At 29.9% G+C, this 11,251-nt stretch overlaps 2 protein-coding genes across 6 annotated transcripts in view; one reads left to right on the forward strand and one right to left on the reverse strand.

Moving 5' to 3' along the window:
- LOC106680203 (protein RER1) overlaps positions 1-2,625 on the reverse strand; it is a 20,497-nt gene extending 17,872 nt beyond the window's left edge. For 2 of the 5 annotated variants that reach the window (XM_014419773.3, XM_014419925.3), the window contains exons 1-3: positions 2,371-2,625; positions 2,016-2,103; positions 1,827-1,931 (exon numbers count right to left, since the gene is read on the reverse strand). In XM_014419773.3, coding sequence (XP_014275259.1) covers positions 1,827-1,931; positions 2,016-2,087 — 177 coding nt within the window. In that variant the 5' untranslated portion in view covers positions 2,088-2,103; positions 2,371-2,625. The remainder of the gene's footprint in view (positions 1-1,826; positions 1,932-2,015; positions 2,104-2,370) is intronic. The other 3 variants (XR_001343110.3, XM_014419854.3, XM_014420012.3) reach the window with 3 other exon arrangements.
- A 130-nt stretch (positions 2,626-2,755) lies between these two features.
- Positions 2,756-11,251, forward strand: part of LOC106680120 (ATP-dependent RNA helicase DHX8) — a 25,887-nt gene continuing 17,391 nt past the window's right edge. Inside the window, exons 1-6 of the mRNA XM_014419655.3 lie at positions 2,756-2,959; positions 3,844-3,929; positions 4,006-4,262; positions 6,325-6,765; positions 8,994-9,198; positions 10,886-10,998. Of these exons, the coding sequence (XP_014275141.1) occupies positions 2,857-2,959; positions 3,844-3,929; positions 4,006-4,262; positions 6,325-6,765; positions 8,994-9,198; positions 10,886-10,998 (1,205 nt within the window). The 5' untranslated portion in view covers positions 2,756-2,856. The remainder of the gene's footprint in view (positions 2,960-3,843; positions 3,930-4,005; positions 4,263-6,324; positions 6,766-8,993; positions 9,199-10,885; positions 10,999-11,251) is intronic.

Consider the following 11,251-nt stretch of genomic DNA (forward strand, 5'->3'; position numbering starts at 1 on the left):
GTTCTGTACTACCATGACAACCATTCATCCCTGTTCTGTACTACCATGACAACCATTCTTCCTTGTTCTGTACTACCATGACAACCATTCATCCCAGTTCTGTATTACCAATTTCAAATTTCATATCATAAGCATGGATCAAGCATCTTCAGCTAAACCATCCACCCCACATAACCTTGGTTCGCTTCTCCTTTATTTGCAAAAGAATTCTCCAAGATACTTTTCCTAAACATCTAGTCTTCATGCATTCTCACGACATGTTCAGTGCCTCTGAAGTGACATTATTCCATGTGAGTTATCACATCAGCATTATCACATAGCTCTATTATAATCTAGGCGCATTTAAACAAACTGCGTCCAAGATTCTCTCCTGGATAGTTTTTTTAGCCTACATATGGAAATAATACGATAAAAGTAATCATAAGAAACAGATGAAGATCAGAAAACATGAAATGACCAACGGTGCATTATAAAATTCAGATTTAATGTAATACACAATGTGTTATAAATATGTCATAATTTATTTTGAATTAATTATTTACACAATAAATAAGGAACAATCTAATACAATATGAGGATTAATAAAGTTTAAATTACATAAAGTTCAACAAATTATTAAAACACATTCCACACAAAATATATTTTATAAGTCTATGATAAGTAATATAAGCTATTTCAGTTTCAAGATTAAGTTGGTTAATTGATATTCCTTAAAGATATGAACTCTACTTATTGTAATATCTTCAATCTGTAATATAAGTGTTTATAAAAAGAATGAATAAGCTCTGTATATAATTTAAATCTGGGATTGGACATAAAGCAACAGAGAGACCAGTAAACAGTAGTTATATATACATAATTTTATTGGTTTATGAATACTTCAGCTTTCAATAACAAAATTACTGAGTTTATGACCATTATCAATTATTCCTCCCCCTCGACCATTACCTAGAGTGTAATCTAGTGGACTATTTCATAAACAGTATAAATAAAACTGCACTCTTTTTAGAAGAAAAGTTGTATCAAGTGATTGGGTCAAGACCACCCTCAAACACCATGTTTTCCCCACATTTAAAGGGTACTCACTTTATAGAGACTGAGTGTGCCCCATGAGGTTCCACCGACACCAAGGTGGATCCATTGCTAATATAACAGATTTAATATTTATCTGCTATAACCTGACTCAGGTCTGGAAGATAGGAAGTGTGTCTTATACAGCTAACCTACTTCCCCAGAATAAGTATGAATGGACTAAAAATAAAACTTTAAAATAAGCAATAGATTCCATCCAATAAAAAACAGTAACATACACCTAATAATAATATGACAATTTTACTTGTGATTAAAACAAATTTGATAAAATATTCATTATTTCAGAACAAACATAAAAATGAAATGACATTAAACATAACAAAGATAAGGAAATAACCTAAAGCACAACAAAAATACATTACAGTTAAACAATTATTTGAAATACTTGAACATCATACATTATGAAAATTCACTATACAATCACTCTTTAGTATTAGGAAGATAAATTATCACTATACAACTAAAGTGCCTTAAGATCTAAAAAGTTATAATTAGGACCAATCTAATCTATTATGTAAAGATTTAATTTTCAATTCCAAATTAAAATTAAGTGTTAAAAGCATGATACTGCAAGGTAATGAAATAGGGTCAATGGCAACTTCAATGATTAATATGAATAACAATAGATTTACATAATCAAGGTTGAATCTCACAGATCAGATATTACCAACAAAAATTGAATAAAAAGGCAAACTATGAAGTTACAAATAAATGATTAAAAATAAAATAATTACCTGGAGAAGAAATACACGAGCTAAAAATGCTAATGTTAACAATCCCGCACCAATCCATCTTCCGATTGTAAATGGTGTGATATCGTCTAAATATTTTTGGTATCTCTGCAACATTCACAAACAATTAAACAAATCGTAGGGAAAAAAAAGTTGGACATGTCGAAAAAAAATAACTAAATTCGCACTAACTTGTTCTATAAATGTTCTTGTGTGAGACACATAATTTGTTGAAACTGGCTCGGCATCAATATCCTGCATCATTCCCAGTTAACAACACCTACAATACAAAAGTGGTTTGATTTTAACACACTGAAATACGGAATATACCTAGTAATGTAAAAAACAAGGGGATGACTAGCTCAGAAAGGTGATAAACAAATCATTAAGACATGAGCCTTCTGAGGTATAAATCTCGAAATATAAGACTTCTTCCTTTATAAAATTAAAGAATCGCTCTGGTAAGTATGATACCGACACTTATAATCACTATGACGGGAGCAATAAAATAAATATTTGAATTACAGGTACAAGGAATTAGGATAACCTGAGTTGTTCAGACTTCTGGCAGGAAGAATGAGCGCCAAATGAATGCAGATCTTTAACCGTTATAAAAATTACTTAAACAGAATACACACCTATATTCTGTAAACAGTTAGTTTATCACACTATCATCATTTTGTTCAATTATTATTGTTGATTCCACGTAGTCTCCTAAGACTCATAAATGTGACGTCATGAACGAGACAGTGCCTTTGAGCCTTGAATGAATCTAGTCAAATTATGTTTATCAGAGTTTTTGCCAAATTAGTCTCTAAATTAGAATCGGAAAAAAATAACCTACATTTAAACAATACGAAACTTTATTTAATTTGGAAGGATTTATTAGTTTGTTGTATTCAAATTAAGAAGGTTTCAATTTTGTTAACCTTGCGAAGGTTATACGCTCAGTTTGATAGTAAACACTAGAAGACTGGTCGAAGTGTTGTTTATTATAAGAAATTACTGTATTTTATTGTAGTAACAAGCAGCGATGGATGACTCGATGACAGTACAGAAACTTGAGCATCTATCATTGGTGTCGAAAATATGCACTGAACTTGAAAACCATTTAGGATTAAATGACAAGGATTTAGGTATTATCTTGTTCCAGTTAATTATATTTAGATATTGGTTTCTTAATTTATATAATTCGGATTAGAAGAAGTGATTTCATTACTTATCATTACTTTTAAATCGTTTATTAATTCATACAGTGCAGGTTAAGATCACAAGATGGAAGTCTTGTTCAGGAATGTTATTAATACTAGTTCATTGATAAAATTTGTTTTTTACTGATCCATTTTTTTACTCTAGGCCTTTTAAAACTACCTAATTTCAGTGTCTAATATTAATTTGTAGTGGTGACCATAGTTGTTTAGTCTAAATTTTTGTTATGTTTGACTTGGCCTCATCTGATAGTATTATAGTGATCATGAAGTATTTATTGTTACACCAAGTGTGCACTGTTGATAAGTAAAATTAATTTTATTTGTGCTAATGTTTTGGCCTGAATTTCAAGCCTTCATCTGGGCATAATTGTATTTTCATGGCCTATTGTATTCACACCATCAGTTTATTTGATTTATGATTTTCCTCTATCTATAATACTTTAATTTGATATAATGATAGCTCGGTATCCTCATAATTTTGTTATTATAAGGTTGAATTTTTTGTGATAATCTATAATCGATATTATTAGAAGAGATCGTAGAACACTGGTCCTATTAATTAGCATATAAAGTAATTGTCTTTGTCATGTATTGCTTAATAATAGTTTTTAGATGTAAGAAGATTAATTAAGTTATAGAGGTCTTGTTTTATAATACCTGTTTTGATGATGTGGATAAGTTAAGAAATTCAAAAAGATTTTGGTAGACATTATAAGCCAATGTTTACGAACTGGTTCTTATCTTTATAATGACCTGTACATTTACAATGAATTTTATTTATAATTTATTATTATTATTATTATTTTTAGCTGAATTTATCATTGACTTGGCCTCTAAGAATAATACTTTTGAAAGCTTCAAAAAAGCCTTATTGGACAATGATGCAGAGTTTTCTGTAAGTATATATTTGTTTATTGGTTTGTATTTAAACAGGAGTTAAATTAACTAAATTATTAAACATTTTTTTCCAGGATTCTTTCATTTCCAACTTATTAAGGATCATTCAGCACATGAAACCTAAGAATGAGCTAACTTTAACAAAAGACGTGACGAAACAAGACAAACTGAGTATGAAGTTTCCAGGACTCGCTATAGCCAATGATGTGCAACCGGTGAAGAGCCATAATGAGAAAAAGTTTAATTTGTCAATAATTAAGGAAGATCCTGAAGACAGTGAGATCGTCGAACAAGGCATGGCTGCTTTTGAAGCTTTAGCTCCTTCCAAAGTGTAAGAAAGAATTTTATTCAGTATTTTTATTCATTATATCGTCTGCTTACAAATGAAACACATTAAGTCAAGACTTTGTAGTTTTAAGTTATTTGGTTTTTCCGGTCTAAAATGTTAAAAAGATTAAACTCTAAAAAAATTATTAATATTTATTAGTATATTTCACATTTAAACCAACAATTTTGACTAAAAAAAAACAAAAAACAGTGACAGAACCATAGATCAATATTTGCTCTACCCACTCACTTCACTGAATGATCATTGTATTTCATAAGCAACAATGCCTATGAAGCTGAAAGAAATGTTGCAAATCACACTGCGGCTTACTGTTTTCAATAAATGTTGAGGCCTAAATTTGTAAATATTTGGCTGCTTTTCCTCCATATTAAGCAATTCACAAATTTTTATCATTTTTCTTGGCATAAATTATGGTAACATGTGATGAATATGCTCCAGTGCTCTCTCCTTTATTTGTTCTTTTATTTATTTAGATTCATTTTTAATTATATTGTACTTTTCTCAGTCTTACCTTATTGTAAGAACAACGGTAGCTTTGTGTCGGACTGGGGAAAAAAAATTTATTTTCTGTCATATCAGCTATGGACCCAGGGGTCATGAGACCCTGCAGGGGCATAACAAGCCTCTATAAAGTGGGTACTTGGAGGATAAACCTGACTGTTGAGTATGAATACTGGCCGTTGGCTAAGAAACATTACACAACTTCTGGACCCAAAACAAAACCCTTCATGGGTTGTAGTTCCAAAGGTTTATTTTTTCTCTTATAATACAATTCCGAAATATAAATTAGTCAGCTCAATCGATCTCCTAATAATCTTAAAGACATTATCTTGAAGACTTCCAGGAAAAAATGAACTATATCGAATTTTCCTAAATGTTCTGAAAAACAAATTTTATCCTATTTATTATAAGATCATTTATTGTCTGTAATGTATTAAAGGGAGATGGTCCAGGTGCGGCCAAAGAAAAACTCAAATAGTAATTAAACTATTTTTTTATTTATAATTATGAGAGATAGTTGACCGTGGATGATGAACGAGGAGAAGATGATTGGGGGGGGGGGTGCAGTCAATGATAAACACAAATAAGTTGGATTAACCTATTTTTAAAAATAGGTTAATCCAACTTATTTGTGTTTATATTTTATTTTTTCTGCCAAGACTCCCATTGGTGTCCAATACTGCCTAACTATGGTTGGGGGTCTAAATTTTTCATTTTGTGGGACCACCACTCAATGGAAAAAGTCAACAAAAATAATGTAACAAGAGAATAGATAATATGAAATAAAAGTAAATTAAAGTATGGCTTACAATTATTGAAAATAGCTGAAAGTTTATATTCAATGAACTTGGTAAATTAAAGACAATAAAAATAAGATTTATAGTGAAAAGTATAAATAAATAAGAATTACAAATAATTATTAGACAATTAATGAAATTGGAAATGATAACAAATAAAAAGTAGTTAAAAGAGAAATATAAAAATAAAGCTCACACTAAAAGACAAAACTAAGCGCAATAAGAATAAAATAAAGGTCAAGAACACAATAGGACACCTACCTTTCCGAATGGAAGAGATCAAAAGAATGAGCTTGAGGCAGACACAAGGTAGGGAGTGAGGTGATTTTACGGTTAACAAATTATGCTATATTTGGAAGCAATAAGATATAAAGTAAAATTAGGAAATTTGAAATATTGGTAGGCATTGAATGATAATAATCATAATAATGGGGTGAAATTATATTAAAAAAATACAAAAGGGGTGAAACATAGGCTCACAGTAAATCTTTTAATTACTATTTGTATTTTTTTTACCGCAACTGGACCATCTTCCTTTTATATTCTATTTATTATTTTTAAATGCCTATTCTTTGCTCTTTACACATTTAATTAACCAACAATGCTAAACCATTTTTTTTATTTTACTATATGAAAATTTTTAGAAACTATTATTATTCATTTTTGATAAAAAAAAATAAATTACCTTGTTTTTCCCATTTATTCATCCAGAATCACTAACTTAATTTTTTTTTTTTCTATTTTAGAATGAAGACGTTAGCTTACAAAGCTGAAAGAGCATCCAAGTCTCCAGAAGAAATTGTTAAAAAAGAGTTGAACAAACCTAGAAAACGAAGTCGTAGCCGTAGTAGGAATAGAGAAAAAAAGAGAAATAGAAGCCGATCTAGAAGTAGAGGAAGGGAGAGGAGTAAAGAGAAAACATATAGTAAAAGTAGACAGAGAAGCGTAAGTCGAGGGAGAAGAAGAAGAAGTAGGGACAGAAGTTCTAGTCGTAATAGAAATCAAGTAAAGAATTATGAAAGAGAGAGGAGGGGTAAAAATGATCGAAGGAGTAGAAGCAGGAGCAATGGGACAAGGAGAAATGAAAGGAGCCGGAGCAGGAGCAATGGCAGAAGGAGAAATGGCAGAAGTAGGAGCAGGAGTTATGATAGAAAGAAAAACGATAAAAAAAGAGAAATTGAAGATGAGTAAGTAATTTATCTAATAATTAATTATTAATATCAAACTGATCTAAGATTTGTTTTAATAACAACGTTCGATTGTATTTTTAAATTCATCCTGATAAGTATTACTGATTAGTAAATTTTCATCCTGATAAGTGGTGGAAATTAAAAATTCTTCGAGTTCTGGTAGCCTCCCTAAGAGTTGTAGAGTTTTCAATAATTTTAAGAAACATAGACACGAAAAATATCATAAAAAATACGCGTACCTTTTGTAAAACTTTGACACCCTATAAATCGTCTGTTATAAACTTTAGATTATTGTTATACACTTTGATTATTTAGAATAATTTTTAGAACTCTTAGAACACACTTCTAAAAAATGGCAAAAAAAAATTTATCGAAACTCATACTGGGAGGTGGTGAAAATTAAAAATTCTTCGAGTTCTGATAGCTCCTCTAAGAGTTTTAGAGGTCTCATAAATTTTAAGACTAAAAATACGCAAGACTTTTGTGCAACTTTGACACCCTATAACTCGTTTGCTATATTCTTCATCTTTTAAAGAACAGAACTATTTCTGTAAATAATTGAGAACTCTAGAGCTGTTTGGGGGGTTACCAGAACTTAAAAAAAAAATTAAAATATCTAGATGATGAAGGACCAACTTCACAGAGGTCAATTCCAGTTACTTCCATACGTTTCCTTATTGTATTACTGTTTCTGCTTGAGTAATTGGACCAGTAAATGTGGAACTAGTCCTGCAGGTGGCTATAGTGTTCCTTTTTCCAACCCCTGATGGCTGCCTAAACCAGAAGTGTCAAGAATCATTTTTTGACATACAAACATCCTACAAAAATACAAAAATCCTTTTATAGTATTTACACCATCTTAAAGGTTAAATATTTGTCTATTATTTCACATAATCCTCACTTCTATCAATCCATTTTCTAAAGTTTTTTTTTTTAGAGTTTTTTAAAGATTAAGCTATTGTAAGTCCATGTCATACTAGTTCCCTGCCATGTCCTTAAAAAAGTACATGGTGTTGAACCTCATCTTCACCTCCTCATTGGAGCTTTATAGCCTTCTTGAAAAATATTCTCACTGGATACAGACTAAAAGTTGGCTTATCAGGAAGATATTGCAGGCATAAAATATGTGAAAGTACATACAAACAGTTTGTCAGTAAAGGCATAGCAACTGTTCCTGGATCAAAAGGGCTTTTTGATGGTCGACTTTATACCTGTCAGAACCACGATAAAGGTGGGACAGTGATTCACAACAAGGAGATGAAGAATGCGTTTCAACTCTTAAGGACGTGGTTGGAAACTGGTATGACATGGGAATAAAAGTGTTGTCACAGAATCTTGAAAATACATGGAGACGTTGATGAACAAAAGGTTTTACACCTTTAAACAAATACAAATACATGGGAGATTATATAGAAACATTGACTAATGTTCAGCCTTTTAAATTATGTAAATATTATACAAAATAATTATAATTGTGTATTTATAAATAGAAATGTGGCCTCTTATATTTAGGGAAGAATAGCACCTTAAGCTTTTTAAAAATAAAGTTTTACGTAAAATATTCGGACCAAAAAAGGATGAATAAACTGGAAAATCTAAAAAAGCTACACAACAGTGAATTGTGGGAACTGCACCTGGTAAATATAATTCAGGCTATAGCATTGTGGCAAATAAGGTGGGCGTGTAAGGTTGTAGGGCTTAGTAATGAGCGGATCACTAAAATATTAATGAACACTGAATCGATGGGTAAATGTCTGAGGTAGGCTGAAAGTTGATGGGAGGATTGTGTTAAGACTGAATTAGTAGATTTGGGTTTGATGGGACGTCACTGGGCAGATGTTTGTAGAGAACGGTTGGTATCGGCATTGAACCCTCAGGTTTGCTAAGCCTTTATAATGATTATTTCTAAAAAGAAAAAAAATAGGAGACCTTACTTTTGTGATTACCCTCACAGTGATAAGTGTGTTCAGCCAGCGCTGCCTCTTCTTTTCGTGTAACAGGCTATTCAAATTAAACTAGAATTCTGCATACATTCATATATCTTGTCACAGTTGAAATTTCGAAAGATCCTATCCTCTACACTACTTATATTCCTAGCATTCCCTACTTGCAGTATTATTATTACTAAAGATAATAGTGATACAAATATTTTATCAATGAATAATATGCTTCTTATTCATTATTGATGTTATTACTATTTAAATATTTTAACTTCCTTTTTGTAGAAAGAATAAGAATGATGAACCGCTTGAACCTGAAGTTGGAAAAATATATAATGGGAAAGTTACAAACATCGTATCGTTTGGATGTTTTGTTCAAATCGAGGGTTTGAAGAGACGTTGGGAAGGGCTTGTTCATATATCACAGCTCAGAAGAGAAGGAAGAGTTACAAGTGCCTCTGATGTTGTTTCTCGCGGAATGAAAGTCATGGTAACTATATAGCAATTTTAATATTCTATTTATTTTCTCAGTTTTTTTTTTTTAGTATTATATGTTCTTTTAGGAAAATACTTTTAATGATTTAATGGACAAAATTTGTTTCCTAATTGATATAATATAAGATTTAGTAAGGAGAGCATTCAATAAAAAATATTAGTAAGAATTAATGGACCCAAAACGTTTTAATTTAATAGAAAATATTCATCATATTGAATGATTTAATAACAAAGATGAATTTCACTTTATCCTACTAAATACCAAAAACATCTTCCAGGTATAAAAACTTAATCTGAAAAAATAAGCTTGTAAGATCACAAATTTTGTAAACAATATTTATTGCAATGTAAATAAACTCATATTTATTTTGTGTCTAATATTCTATTAATGTAAATTATGTTTATATATATGACAGTATTATTTCAAAATATGAAGATGGTATCAAAGGGTATTTTATTTTCAGTTGATTGTTATATATATTTCCAAATTTGTTAGTTTATTTATTTCTTTTAATTTTTATGTTTCTCTGAATGATGGTTGTTATCCCTTCTTGTTTTTTAGTCCTGATGAAGACCTGGAATTCAGGTTGAAATGTCGGCACGAATAAATAATTTCTTGTTTATTTGCTGACCGCATCCCCCGACCATCTTCTCCATTTATTAATAACTATTTATTTTCCGACGTTTCGCTCCACTTTGTTGAGCTTCATCGGGGCTGTTCAAGTTGAGAGCTTTTGAAACTTGAATAGCCCCGATGAAGCTCTACGAAGTGGGGCAAAACATCAGAAAATAAATAGTAGTTAACTATTTTTGTTCTCTTTTGACCATACTCTTCATAAATTATATTTAATTTAATTAAAAAATCAGGTGCAACATTTTTAAAACTGAAAATAATCATTAATTTAAAAAAAAAAATGTTATGCCTTAAATGAAATTAATGATTTATTTAAATTATGAAGGCTAATTAACTGATTTATAAAAATACCATAATTTTTACTTTAAAAAAACAAAAAAACAACACAATATTCCAACACTCAAAATTAAACTTTAGAAAATAAATGATAATTTCAATAATTGACCGAATAACAGTTGAGAAAACAAATTCAAAAGGAAAACACATATTCCCAAAAGTTATCGTTTTTATTACAGTACAACCCTACTTAACTTTCTCTTTGGATTAACTTGTGGTAAAAAGAAAATAAACAATGTTCTGAAAATATACTAAGTTTGGTAAAACATAATAACTGTAACTATTATTGACAACTTAAAATGTCATTGGTTACTTAAATTTAAGTATGTATTCATCTAAAGAATTTTTTATTATTAGTAAAAATATATTTAACTTCATGGCATATAAATTTACAGTATATCATTGGTATGTGTTTGTATTGTATTGTAAGTTTTGTATTGGATTTTCATTTTTACCAGATATATAAGTTAAATTAATTTTGGACTTTTTTCTTTTATCGAATTAACTACCAATGTCTCAGTCCAGACAAGAACTGATAAACTAAAAACTAAAGCCAAATTAATTTAATTTTTTAAAAATGTGTTTAGGGCATTTATCTATTTATGTAAAGTGTTTTAAGAAACTGTTTATACACTAAAGAGATTATGAATAGAACTAAACCAATTAATTATTCATTATTTTTGCTATGCACTAAATATTTTTATTTATATAGATCAAAGTGTTGTCAGTTGCTGGGCAAAAGGTATCTTTATCTATGAAGGATGTCGACCAGGAAACTGGAAAAGATCTTAACCCTACCGTTCGTCATGCTGTCAATAAGGACAGGTAATTTAGAATAACTTGATTTATAGAAAAGAATTATTGAAAGTTTTATTTATTGAGAGGAGGAATCTGCAGGTTGTTAGGTTAGGTTCTTGAAAATTTTGGTCCTAACCATTTGGTCTCAACATTGTTTTATTATCTTAACACTCCAAAGTTTCAAATCTATCAATAAAAAAATTTTAAATATTTTTTTATTATATAGGGTGTTTTTTTAAGCCCGATAGAACTTGAAATTGTAAAAAATAACACAAAAAAT

Source organism: Halyomorpha halys, unplaced genomic scaffold, assembly GCF_000696795.3.
Source record: "Halyomorpha halys isolate HHAL.00 unplaced genomic scaffold, Hhal_1.1 Scaffold2.1, whole genome shotgun sequence".
NCBI classification, from domain to species: Eukaryota; Metazoa; Arthropoda; class Insecta; order Hemiptera; family Pentatomidae; genus Halyomorpha; species Halyomorpha halys.